This window comes from Leptopilina boulardi, unplaced genomic scaffold (assembly GCF_019393585.1).
Source record: "Leptopilina boulardi isolate dan_hultmark-lab unplaced genomic scaffold, ZJU_Lbou_2.1 LbouV2_386, whole genome shotgun sequence".
Lineage (NCBI taxonomy): Eukaryota > Metazoa > Arthropoda > Insecta > Hymenoptera > Figitidae > Leptopilina > Leptopilina boulardi.
In genome coordinates, this window is record NW_026137958.1 from 1,547,257 (window position 1) to 1,560,542 (window position 13,286).

General features: G+C 28.3%; 4 protein-coding genes across 4 annotated transcripts; 1 reads left to right on the plus strand and 3 right to left on the minus strand.

The window, feature by feature from the left end:
• Positions 1-22: 22 nt before the first annotated feature.
• On the minus strand, positions 23-1,827 carry LOC127288447 (phosphotriesterase-related protein). Its single transcript, XM_051315899.1, has 7 exons — positions 1,764-1,827; positions 1,532-1,691; positions 1,270-1,457; positions 1,018-1,176; positions 747-911; positions 438-655; positions 23-226 (listed from the first exon to the last, which is right to left on the minus strand). Exons 1-7 carry the CDS (start codon positions 1,786-1,788, stop codon positions 95-97), a joined length of 1,047 nt encoding a protein of 348 aa, XP_051171856.1. The 5' UTR covers positions 1,789-1,827; the 3' UTR covers positions 23-94.
• A 457-nt stretch (positions 1,828-2,284) lies between these two features.
• Positions 2,285-9,784, minus strand: LOC127288446 (cell division cycle protein 27 homolog). Its single transcript, XM_051315898.1, has 13 exons — positions 9,617-9,784; positions 8,407-8,482; positions 8,151-8,298; positions 7,928-8,069; positions 7,550-7,791; positions 7,215-7,464; positions 6,952-7,140; positions 6,621-6,864; positions 6,356-6,536; positions 6,043-6,268; positions 5,482-5,931; positions 5,247-5,394; positions 2,285-4,986 (listed from the first exon to the last, which is right to left on the minus strand). The coding sequence occupies exons 1-13, from the start codon at positions 9,641-9,643 to the stop codon at positions 4,856-4,858; spliced, it is 2,454 nt and encodes an 817-aa protein (XP_051171855.1). The 5' UTR covers positions 9,644-9,784; the 3' UTR covers positions 2,285-4,855.
• Positions 9,785-10,010: 226 nt separating this feature from the next.
• Positions 10,011-11,677, plus strand: LOC127288406 (integrator complex subunit 15). Its single transcript, XM_051315824.1, has 4 exons — positions 10,011-10,179; positions 10,418-11,039; positions 11,121-11,422; positions 11,497-11,677. The coding sequence occupies exons 1-4, from the start codon at positions 10,101-10,103 to the stop codon at positions 11,583-11,585; spliced, it is 1,092 nt and encodes a 363-aa protein (XP_051171781.1). The 5' UTR covers positions 10,011-10,100; the 3' UTR covers positions 11,586-11,677.
• On the minus strand, positions 11,591-12,994 carry LOC127288407 (ribosomal RNA-processing protein 7 homolog A). The gene is made up of 4 exons (XM_051315825.1): positions 12,813-12,994; positions 12,282-12,617; positions 11,898-12,197; positions 11,591-11,815 (listed from the first exon to the last, which is right to left on the minus strand). Exons 1-4 carry the CDS (start codon positions 12,847-12,849, stop codon positions 11,730-11,732), a joined length of 759 nt encoding a protein of 252 aa, XP_051171782.1. The 5' UTR covers positions 12,850-12,994; the 3' UTR covers positions 11,591-11,729.
• Between the last annotated feature and the right edge of the window lie 292 nt (positions 12,995-13,286).

A 13,286-nucleotide genomic window follows, 5' to 3' on the forward strand; every position in this document is an offset into this window, starting at 1 on the left:
CGAAAAATAAAATTATCGAATATTTATGAATGAAACTATTTTATTTTCAAAAATAATGAATTTTCGTTTTTAATTTAAATTAAAGATAGAGAAATTAGGAAGACAGCCAAGTTTTCGGATTTACTATTGTAATAGTGTCGATTTCATCTTGAGTGAATCCTTTAATTAACATTTTTGGAAACACATTGTTCATAATATGACTAAATCCATGTCCTCCATAACGTATCTGAAATAAAATTTTTAAATTGACATACAGTAATAAAAAAAACTCAAAATAAACTTTTTTTGGAAAATTAAAACTCTATTTTTTCTTTTTTATTAACAAATATTTTCATAAATTATTCAAGTTGAAAAAAATTTAATTTTTCTATAGAAATTAAATAATAATTCGAAAAATCTATCAATTTATGAAATTTTAATAACAAAAAAAAACAAACCAATCGATGCTTTGTGTGAATATCGTGGCTCATTAGTAATTTTTCCAATTTTCCATCCTCACGAAGAATCTTCATTTGATCCAATCGTTGAGCATCCGAAAGCATATCTGTTGTTGGTGTTAATTGATAATATGAGCACTCGGTACCAAAAAGATCAAATTGACAATAACAACCAATTTTTGAAAATTCCAAAAGATCCTCCTTTTTAATCAACGTACCTTCGAGAAGGATTATTTTCATTTGATCAAAATAAAAGAATTTAATTAATTAAATAAAAAATTAAAAAAACAAATTAGAAAGTATACTTACGATCGAGATGAGACATTATAACCTTTTTAGGATCACCTCCAGCTTCCATAAAAATTCTCATTATTTCAAAAGGTGCCAAAGCATTTCTGCCAGGATGAAAACTAACTGGACATTTAAGTACTTGTTGTGCAGCCGCTGTTGCTCGAATTGTTTTCTTCTCAAAATCTAAAATGTAATTTCTAAAATTGCTTTTTTTCTAAACAAATCATTTTTAAAATTAATTGAATACAAATAAATATTAATAATAATTATTAATTCAATTATTATTTACCTTCAATGGGCCAAGTGCTACCGATTTCACCAATAAATCCTGCCTTTACGTCCATATATTCCTCGCAACCTTCTGTCATTTCTTTTATTATAATATTCATTATTTGTTCTTCAGAATTCGATAAAGATTGTTCACTTTGTGTTAAAGCTACATAATGACCTTAAAAAAAGAATTTTTTTTTAAGTTTATCAAAAGAATTATTTGAATTGATAGAGGAAATAAATATTAAAGTTAAATTTCTAATTATATTACCAGTTCCTGCAATTATATGAACACCTGTCTCTTGACTGATTTTTTTCATTAATGGAATATTACGTTTTATTCCATGATTAGTATTTTCCACAATAGTACCACCTCCATGTTCTTTAAAAAGTTTCACATCTTGTAATATTGCTTCTTCATTTTCATTATTTAATTTCAAATTTGTTACACTGCTATATCTGAAAATAATTTTTATATTAAATTAAAAAAAAAAAAAATTCCGTATAAATACTAATAAATAAATTAAACTTACGGATATTGTTTTATAAATCCAACATTCTCAATAGTAATCTCACTATTAAAAAATGTCTTCAATTGATGAGGAGGAGAGGTGTAAAATTTTTCAAAATCAATTGCCAAATGTTCATGTGTTAAGGTTCTTCCGAGTTGAGAGACATTTATCGGTCCAAGAACTAATAAAATAAAAATCATAAAAATTAAATTAAAAAACAATTAATCACACAAACATAAAACAATTCACTCACCAGATGATACAGTTTTTGAACCCATTTTCAACGAGTGTAGTCTCGACAGTGACAATAACAAGATAAGACTCTACGTTTAAGAATACATAATTTGAACAATTTGTGGCTTTCTACATTAAAAAAAATGAAGATACCGTTATCAAGTCTAATTATATAAACGAAAGAAAAGCAAACAGGATACCGTTCTCTTGACTTGATAAATTTTCAAAAAATTAAAAAATATTTCCGTTAACTCTTATTAAATTTTTAGATTATTTTCCAATATATAGAAAAAAGCTACTTTGTTATTTGCATATTAAATTATTTACAGTTTGAAATTTTTGAAATATTTAATATTTTGTAAATCAAAACAAAAAAAAAAACAATTTAGAAAAAATCCGAAAGTTTAAAATATAAATTTGATAACAAAACATAAAACAAAATCAATCCAATTTCCAAGGTTTGATTTTTGACAAAAATTGTCGCTTAACAATTTTGAAGAATAATTGAAAAAATTAATAAAGTGAAATTACATTTTTAAATCGGGTACCATCACGTCATTTATTTTACAGAGTAGACAGGTATAATACCTCTTTACAAGAGTACAACGCAGCATTGATTAATATTAATAGCATCTCTGCGAGAAACACTGTGGATAATATAATATAGAAATTCGCAGTCTAGAGATTCGACAGCATTCATAACATTATATTATAGGATTGCAAATAATATTTATGTATATACAATAGCATTGAGCTGACAATGAGAAACAAAAGTTCTCTACGCATATTATAAAGGGGGAAAAAAAAAATCATTGTCTTTAAGTCAATAATTATTGTTTACACCCTTTTCGAGCCCCGGCATGATTCAATGAGCCTCAAAATTCAATATTTTTTTTTTATACATAGATTCTAAAATATAAAATAAGTTTCTTTCTTTGATTTATAGAAACTTCTTTTCACTAGTGTTATATTTAAAAAAATCTATTTTGCAAAAATTGCTACTAATCTATCAAGTTTCCTATAATATATATATATAAATATGTTCAAATACAATTTTTCAAACACTAAATTAATCACGCTTATTAATTAAATTCATTTGTGGCGTTCTTTCTCAAATTACTGCAAATTAAAACATTTTTAAAAAAAATTGTCATTGATCTAATTTTTATAATTTGCAAATTAGAATGATATTAAAAAAAACTTTTATTTTTCAAATAAATTGAAAATTTTGTATAATTTGCAGAATAATTAATTTTCTATTTTTTCTTTAAAAAAAAGACTGCGTTCACAAAAATAATAATTAAAAATTTCCATCCGGACTATAAAAACTTGGAACTTTTGACAAAATTTCCATATAATAGAAATTTGTCATTTATTGTATAGAAATTAGCGAAAAATAGAGTTAATTGGCCCATTTTTTGTTTTTAATATTGGTATTGTTAAAAAATATATCAAAAGCTCATCGAATCTCCGTGACCAACGAAATTTCCGTATTTATTTATATATATATTTTTTTTTTCTCATGCGAAATCCTGCGAAAAAAAAGAAGATGCCAAAAACAAATTTGAAAAATACATTTATAAAAAAATAGATTCGATGATTGAGAAGTGTTTAAAAAAAACACACACACATTTTTTTATAAGAGTATCTTAAAATGTTACAAGGAATGTAATCGAAAGCAGTTTCTTTTTTTTCAGCATACACATATATAAAGATCATCGGTTATTGCATTTTTCACCCCCTGCCCCCCACCCCACCCCACTCATGATAATATATAGATCCGCAGAATTTGACATTTTTTTTTTTTTTTTTGTTTGAATAAAAAGAATCGCCTACACATTATTTTTTCGGTACTTTTTCATCATTATTATTCATTTATTCTTTTATTTCTTTCAATGTGCCAAAAAAAACTTCGGCACAAAGCAAAAGTTGATAATAATCTATGAACGCAATTGGGTTTTCCGGAGACTTAAAATGGTACACTTAAAAATGGTCGTCTCTCTTTTTTTTGGGAAATAAGATAAAGAACCCAATTATGAGACACTTTTTAGCGTTCGTTCTTACTATTTCACAATAAAGCACAATTTTTGTTTTACTTTGACATACATCAGTTTAGTGGTTAAAAATTTATTTAACACAAAGATATTTTTAAGTAAATTAATTTTTATGTCGAAAATCTATGGATAAAATTTAATTAAAAATTAAATTATATAATTTAAATAGATAATAATTGTTAATCACAAACTATGAATGAATTTAATTATTATTATTATTAGTAAAAGTATTCCTTAAATGGGGGACATTGTCTCATAATTGGGAATTTCATCTTACCAGTGATGAGAAAATTTCTCGTCACTCGGACGACAATTGCACGATCGACCCGTAGTCATTTTCATGACCAAGATTCATCCCGCGATCGCTAATATTCTTACGAGTAGTATAATATTTTAAGTGTAATAATAATAATAATAATAATAATAATAATAATAATAATAATAATATAATTAATAATAACTAATAATTTACATTTACACAAGACTCTCTTATTCGCTTAGTATTTTTTTTTAAATTCCTTATAATATATTAGCTAGCTATTTTCTCTCTCCACGCGTACAAGTGAATTCGCTCGAAAAAAATTACAATCGCACTTTCAAACGCTCATTGCAAAAAAAGTCAATTATATACGTAGAATAAATACAAAGAATAGGATTATAAAAAACTTTAAGGATAAAATCAAATTCGAAAATTTAATTTTTAATCCCATTAATTGGATATACGGGACCAGTTTTTCAAAAAGTCGTTTTTCATTCTCAGTTCCGATTAAAACACAAATTTTCCTACTCTCGTTGTGCCGATTTTTTCATTAAAAATACATCGCAATTTGTCAGCAAAAAAAAAAAATAATAAATAAATAAAAAAGAAAAAGAAACACGCCAAAAAAATGTTTCCGAATTTATTTGATTTAACCTTTTCTTTTTCGTTTTAAGGATCTTCTTTTTGCTGGATTTTCTCTCGTTTTTTTTTTTAGCGATTCAATGACACTGTTCTATCTAGGATAATACACGTAAATATTTCACTTAATAAATGTCTTGGGCTCAATCGTGGAGAACTTCATAAACTATCATCGCTGTCTTCCGCTGGTGTTTCCACTGTTATATTACCACCTAAACCACTACCCTCGCCACTTGCTTCGCCGCTCGCTTCGCCTTCTTGTTCCGTAGAACTGTTGTGAGCTTGCTCGTCTGTCAAAATTTTACACTTTCGATAAAATATTGCGATTACACTTTTAATGACAAAAGTACATTTCATTTTATAATAAAAATAATTGTCTTTAATTTGTGATGTTATTGTGCATTTCACTTTAATGATAAAAGTGCATTTTATTTTGTAATAAAAACTTTGTGCATTGCGATCCAAATTTTAAATATGAAAATATTGGAGAAAGAAGATGTAAGGAGAATTTCGCAGATTAAAAATAAAAACTAATGAATTTAAATATTACCTGACTGAGTGGTTGGAGATTCATCGTCTCCTTGTCCAGGACCCATAATGGCTTCTTTAACTTGACTGTTAACTCCTTTTGGATCTAAATCTGACGCCCAACTAAAGTACATCAGCGCAAGATGTGTATTGCCTAGTTTTTTATGAACCTGAAAAAATATTAAATTAGTTAATTTTTTATCAAATATTTTTTAATTAAAATAGCAATTTATAGCAATTTCAAAATTGATATTCACCTTCCCTATAGAAAAATAGACTAGAGACTCTTTGGGCACGATATTTTTCAACTCTTCAAACTCGGTAAGAGCCTCGGCGTGGCGTCCAATTGAGAAATTGATACTAGCTCTATGAAATTTGCAAAGTGTATTGTCAGGATCATTCTCAATTGCGGTGTTCAATGTTTTTAATGCCTGCTCAGTTTTTTTCAATGCATGCTGAACAACGCCAATATGACACTTAATAGCTGAATTATGTTGATTTATTTGTAACGCTCGCTTAAAATGCAATTCAGCCAAACTATATTGCTCCTGTTTTGAGAAAATTGTTCCCAAACCAAACCACGCATTATAATGCCTTGGATCTAATCGTATGGCATTACGAAAAGCAGTTATCGCTTTGTCCAGTTCCTCCGTCATCACGTACTCATGACCGAGAAGTGTATAGGCGTACGGAAAATCTGGATTCACCTGCAAAAATAATTTATTTTTAAAACTAAAAACAATATAAAAAATATATATAAACCTAATAAAACCTAATAAAACTAATATAAAAAATATAAAATGAAGAAAGAAACGTACTTGAATGGCTCGTTGAAAGAATTTAATTGCAGTCTCATGTTCCGTTTGTGATGAAAATAAATTGCCAGTCGCACACCAAGCGGCCGGTGAATTTCTATCTTCATCAACAAGGTCTTGAGCAAGTGTTGAGAGTAACACTTCCGAATGTAAGTGCCACAAAACTGTACTATAAATTTCCATCATTTCCGTTCTGTGGGGTTCCAAATTTCGAACTTGCTGGAAGTAGCTGAAAAAAATTCAAGTTTATTGAAATAAATTTTTTGAAATTCATTACTAAGTGATATAGGAAAAAAAGAAATTATCATATATTTACTTAGATGCCTTTTTATAGTCAATCATTTCAAAATGTGCGCGTGCCAACATTGACAGGACCCAGCCTGTATGATAATGTTGCCGAGGTAAAATACTCAGTATTTCAATGGCCTCTGCACAATTATATTGGGTTAAATGTTGATACGCCATTCCACATTCTCGCAAAAGTGACATTAATCCCTCTGTAATTGAAAATCGTTCAATATTTCATTATTCAATTAATGTAAATTTTGTAATTAAAATAAAAAAATAAAACTATAAAATACCTGCGCACTGTTTCTGAAGGACCAGAACATTTTGAGCAGCGTTTGATTGATTTAAAGCATTTGTATTGGCTGTCACTTTCTCGGATGCAAGAATTTCACTTTTCTCCTTTTCGTTCTTGTTCCTTTCGTTCAGTTCATTGAAATTTGCCTTATTGAGATTAGTTTTAGCCAGTCTTGCTTTTGACTTACGCGAAGGAGACTTGGGAGTAGTAAATTTATTTCGATTTGGAGATTTATTATTTTCCTATAGAGAATAAATAATAATTTAATATTTATTTAAATATAATTTTTTAAATTGTATTTTTAGAAAAACATTTTTTTAATGTCTTACTTTAACTGAATAACTATGGCTAAAGAGCCTCGATGATCGTCTGACATTGGGACCTTGATGAGTGGGTGGAGCAGGAGTAGGTGTCGACGGTGTGACAGTGACAATATTTACGGTGTTACTTGCATTCCCAGATTGTGAGAACACTGGTTTTCCCTGCTGTAATGGTGTTTCTTTTCTTGAAATGAATTGCTAATAGGGAATAGAGTAACATAAATTTCCCAAAGTAATTAAAATCACAACAAAAAAAATGTAAAATTTCTTACCCCGACATGTGCCCGTAAACTGCTCACTCGTTTTGCTAAACTTTTTTGATCGTTCGCCTCCGTTAGAGTTGCATGACTGGGTAAAACAGTTGGCTCTGGGGTGTTACAATCAAGAGGTAAAATTCCAAAACTTGGAGTGAGAGGACTCAATGAATTACTGAACATACTCCGATATCGTGGAGGTTTCCCTCGTGGTGATGAGCAATTATGCAACTGAACTTGTGGACTCTCCTCTATCGTCGAGTGTAACCTTGTGAAAAAAAAGAACATGTATGCAAATTAATTTAATTAAAAAAAAAAAAATTAATAAAATTTTGATAAATGCAAAGGCTTACATATTATTACTATTTGGCGTAGGGGTGTTGTTATGAGGATTAACCGGAACGATGAGATCAGGATCATTTACATAATTAACAATAGGCATGGAACCATGACACGCTGAAAAACTATCCAATTTGTCTAATTGAAAAATTTTCGCTGGATCGACTTTTTCCCCAACATTGCAAAGTTCTTCAAACGAATGCCACAGAAATGGATTTAGTTTCAGTGCTAATTTATGAGCGTCGTTAGCTTTTACCTAATTGTTACAAAAATAAAAAAATGTATAGCAAAAAAAAAAGAAAAGAAAGACAGTGATTACTTAATATTTTTAAAAAAAAATGCACAAAAAAGTGTCTCATTTTTTTTTTTGCAATCATTTAAAATATATTTACCGTGCGTTGCAATTTGTGGTAAATTTTTGCTATGACTTGAAGGCAAAAGCAGGCTTCATCGCCAAATTGCGTCACTATTTCATCCAAATTTTTAATTTGTTTATAATAACCGCCAATTATTGCTGCCTCTGCGTCTGCATATCTGAAATAAAATATAAAATATTTGAATTTTGTCTAATTAAAAAAATAAGAAATAGAATTTTGCAAAAAAAAGAAATCTCACTTTTCAAGTTCGTAGCAACATTTTGCAAGAAGAAACCTGCATTGTGGAGAAGTAGGCGTCTTCTTCGATAGAAGTGCATGTGCTTGTCTTACTTTTCCTGCACGATAGTAGCATGTTGCAAGAAGAAAGAGCGTTTCTTCTGTGTCGACTGTAAATTTAATTAGATAGAATTAGACACTCAACCTACAGGTAAATTAAAAAGTACATTTCAAGTAAAATAACAATGAAATTAAAAGCTCTGAATATTATTAATTACCTTCTGCACTTAATCTCTCAGCAAGGAAAATAGCATCCGGAAAAGCATAATGATTGAGGCAATGCCAAATGGCAGCCTGCAATTAAAAGAATTAATTTAATTAATTAATAAAATACTTTGAAAACAAAATTGAGAAAATGATCAAAAACTAATGTTTTCTTTATTTTCTTATTAAAACAATTTATAAAAAAAAAATTTTTTATACTACAAACTAATATCAGTGTACTAAAAAATTTTTACAATCATTTTTATGTCTTACGACCACAAAGATAAAAAGCTGGACTTTGTAATTATTATTTCCTAACCTAAATTCAAAAATTCAATCTTGCTTTTAACATATATTCAACATTATTGAGAAAAAAAAAATGCAAGTTACGTTAATTGCCTTTTAATGGGGATAACTTATATTCTTCTTTCATCATAAAAATATTACACTAGAAAGCAGAAATTGATTTTATCCAAAAAGATATTATTCTTATCAGTAAAAAGAAACCTCTAAATAATCCGAAACTTTCTCCACAATAATAAAATTGAATAATCAGAATCCTGGCCGACAAATAGAACAAGAATACATTGATATATATTCATTGTGCGCTTAAAATCAGTGACCCAAATCTTAACTCATAATTGAAAGTCTTTCAACATGAAACATCATAATTAGTGAAAAATCAAATTTAAAAAAAAAAACTATTTAACTAATTCCAAGCCATAAAGAATTCAAGAAATGCATCTTTTTATATTCAATTAGTTTTTATCAGTAGACCAAAATAAACGAACCTCAAGGTTCATAATATAATAAATAAATTTACAATAATTAAATGCACTTTTGTTAAACTCATAATAATCACAATTTTTCACGTTTAATAAATAATTTGTCATGGAAATATATGACATTAACGCATATGGTGAAATGTCAGAAAATTCACATCTCAAATTTATTTATAGACTCCCGTATATATGAATCGTTTAGTTACAAAGCGTTACTAAAAAATTGAGTTCAACTAAGATATTGAAAAAAAGCCACAAATTTCATTTGAAAAAGCGCGTGTTAAAAATGTGAAAAGTTCGAGAAATATATATAAATTATTTTATTACACTATTAAAAAAGAAACCAAGTTTGATTTGGGATGTCAATACATCAGGAATCATGGATTTACCCCAAGGAAAAGCTGTTTGTTTCATATGCATAGAAAGTCACTTTTTTCCATACCTGCACGGGTTCCTGTACGATCATCATTTATAGCACAATTCTACGCTTAAAAAAATAGTTTCCACCGCGTCGCAATATTCAAAATTCAGACATAAACTGATACTTTTATATAAAAATTTCTCAAGAATCCATCTTTACAATGATCTGTTCGAAGTGAACAACCGAGCGACTAACTTCTAGTTACAGGACTACCAATTGTCTTTCCAGTGAAAAAAATAATTTAAAAAATTCAAAATCATTTCATTATAAAAATATAAAATATAATTTTCATATTCACCAAGTGAATATTTAATTAAAATTTATTGCAAATATTATTATTTTATTTATTATAAAATTGGAGTAATTATTTTTTATTTGTAAAAACGATTAAGTATACCAGGTGTGGTAACGTAGGAAAATAAAAATTGCGCTTGCGCTTCATTGTTTGTTGAATCTGTCAAAAATATAATTTTATTAAATAAAACAAGTATTATAATTGATTATAATGTCTGGAAGTGATATAAAACAGGCTCTTCGAAAATTAGATTATCCAATTTGTGCTAAGGAAGCTTTATATCGAATTGGTAACTATTTTTTAAATTGTAAATTTATTTTTATTTTTTTGAGGTTAGAAACTTGTATACTCATTTTATTTTGGATTTTAATTTTAAAATAATTTGTTTATATAATTTTTGTCTTTTTTTATTTAATATTTATTAATTTAATTTAATTTTACTTAATTATAAAAAAAGGTATTTATATTCCGATTGCAATTATTATGATATAATAATAATACTTAATTAAATTTATTTTATTTTAAAGAAATGTTATGCAGTCGACCAGGGAAACAAATGGATTTGCAAATTGATTTAATGTCAGAATTTGTGTTTGGCGAAATTGAGAGACGAAGAAAACGTAATGTTCCGGCAGCAATTCAGGAATTACAATTAATTGAAGTATTGAGTGATTTCTTCCAAAATCCAGGAGGAAGTCCAGCTGTGAGAAATGCATTATTTTTATCGCTCTATCCAGCTGGTAGTCCACGATATAAAGTTTTGGGAAATTTAGTTTCATTGGCAATTTCAATTCAAAATAAAGCCGTACTAAATGCAACGGGAATTTGGATGCAACAATTAGGCTCAACGTCACAAGAAAGTGTTGGTCTAGCGAGGCATATACTTAATGATTATTTTGTCCTTACCTCGAAATCAGTTGACAGACTTCAACTTCTTCCGGTGCTTGCCCCACATTTTACCGCGAATCTTCTCACTGCAATTGGCGAAGTTTATAAAGACAAAAATCCACCTACCGACGTTCTTCGATTAATCGGAGATTGGATTAATGACAATCCCAGTCTGTTATTAACTGCTTTGATGGATAATCCGGCTTTACCCACTGGAGGGATTCCTATGACGCCAATTACTCCAATTGCCGGTCTCTTCAGGTGTGAATTTTTTTTTTTTTTATTTTTCTTTTTCCTATTTTGCTTTGTTCATTTATATAATGATTTTAATTTTTTTTTTAGATGGTGTATATTGAGTCCGGTGCGAACAAGCGGTGATAATTTAAGTCAAACCGAGGATGAACAGCGACTTTATTCGAAAATTCAACAACTCTTGATGGATTCAGTGTTGCGATTGAAGAGCAATAATGGAAGTAATAAACACGCAATATCGGCGCAACATTTGGCAGCAACGACTCGCGCCTTAACATTGGTTTTACAAAGTTTCACTAATATTGAATCAATTTCTCGCGATCTTGCAATGGAACGATTAGCGCAAGCTGTCAGTGCAGCAATGTCAGCAAATTGTATATATGGAAACAAACGTGAGTTTTTTTTTTACCTTTTAAATAGAATGGGGGAAAAAAAATGTTCTAATTCAATTTTCTTCTTTTAACAGAGGAACTTTTGGCTCTCTTACAATCCTTATCCTATCAACATTTCCTGATTGAATGGACACTTCAGACATATTCGTCGAAAGCTGCATAGAAAAATTTGTAAGTTTGTAAATTATGTATTTATATTTACATATATATATGTACATGGAAATTTGTATATTATAAAATTAATTTTTAATGAAATACGTTTTTATTGTCTTCATCGTCTAAAAATTTAAGTAATAATTCCATCTCTTCAAAAGGGTTTAAATGTGCGATTTTGTTTCATTTGTTGCAATTTTTCTTTATCTAGATCGAATTTCTTTCGTAGCTCCATCAAATCTGAAATTAATAAAATGTTTTTTAATTAAAGTTCAAAAAGTGAGAATCTTAATATTTAAATTGATAATTAAAATATACATACTCTGCCGTTTGGCTTCACGAATTTGGAAAGGATAGAAATTTTTCAACTGTTTTTTCTGATTACTGGTGGATAATTTGTCTTGTAATTTATTGATAGTTGATTCTTTTCTTGCAAGAGCAAATTCTCCTCTCTTTTTTCGTCCTGTCACTTTTACCCATCCTTCCGAATCACCTTCTTCTGCTAATTTTTCCTTTCTCAAGCGCTCTGCAACTTTTGCGTCATAATTTTCCATAAATTGTTGTATATATTTTTTTGTTGCTTCTTCGTTGCAAATTGAACTGTTGTATTCCTTACACCATTCTTTGAAAACAGTAATATATTAAAATATAGAAATACAATATATTTTTATAAATTTAATTTAATGAAAATTAATAATTAACTTACTTTTTAATCCAGTTATTAAAGGTTTTTCCTTTGAACTTAAAGTCAACACTGTATCTGAAGACAATGATAAAGCTTTATCTAAACCTGATTCATTTTCAAAAATAATGTAGGTACATTTTTCTGATTTGCCACTATTCTTGACGAATTTGACAGATTGAACAGGACCACATTTTTTACTAAACGCATAGTTGACAGAATCTTCAGTTGCATAAGGAGGTATGTTAATGACAAATAATGTCTTTCCTTTAGGAAATTTTGAATATTTTTTGTCTGTATGTTCTTTTATAAACAATTGATTTCGATCTGAACTACCATCTTCGTAACGGAGCCAAAAAGCTGAAATGAATTTCATTTTAAATATATTTCTTGTTAAAAACAATTGTTCATTTAATACAATAATTTTCCCCTTATAAGATTCTTAAGTTTATTTTATTAATTATTTAAAAATTAATGAATGACAAAATATTAAAATTTTAAGGTTATGTATTTCTAGTCTATAAATTTTGTATACGGTAAACACAAGTTACTCACTTTTAAATCCGCCAAGTGATCCTTTATTAATTGTCATTGTTTATTAATTAATAAAACAGTAAAAATTATTTAGCACTGTATTGAAAAAATTAATTTAAATATATTGCAAGTAAATAAACAAAATATTAAATGCACATGTTACACTACAGTAGTCAAAGATTAAGGAAAAGTTGTCCACTGACTTCAGCAGTTGTCGAAAGAAGTGCAAGGTGAGGAATGTATAATTTAAGTTTATCATCCTTCCCAACCCTTTTCATCATAAATGCAAGTTCACAAGGTTCACAATAAAAAGTTGGCGCAATATTTGAATAAAACTAAAATTAAAAATTAGTGCTTTCCTTGGTTGCTTTATTTTGGCATAATTTTTTCAGAATTCTAACTTTTAGATATTCAATAAAATAAATAATCGAACTTTTGGCATTACTATAAATGATTGTTCATGTAACTGTACAGCGAAACCTCTCATAAGACAAT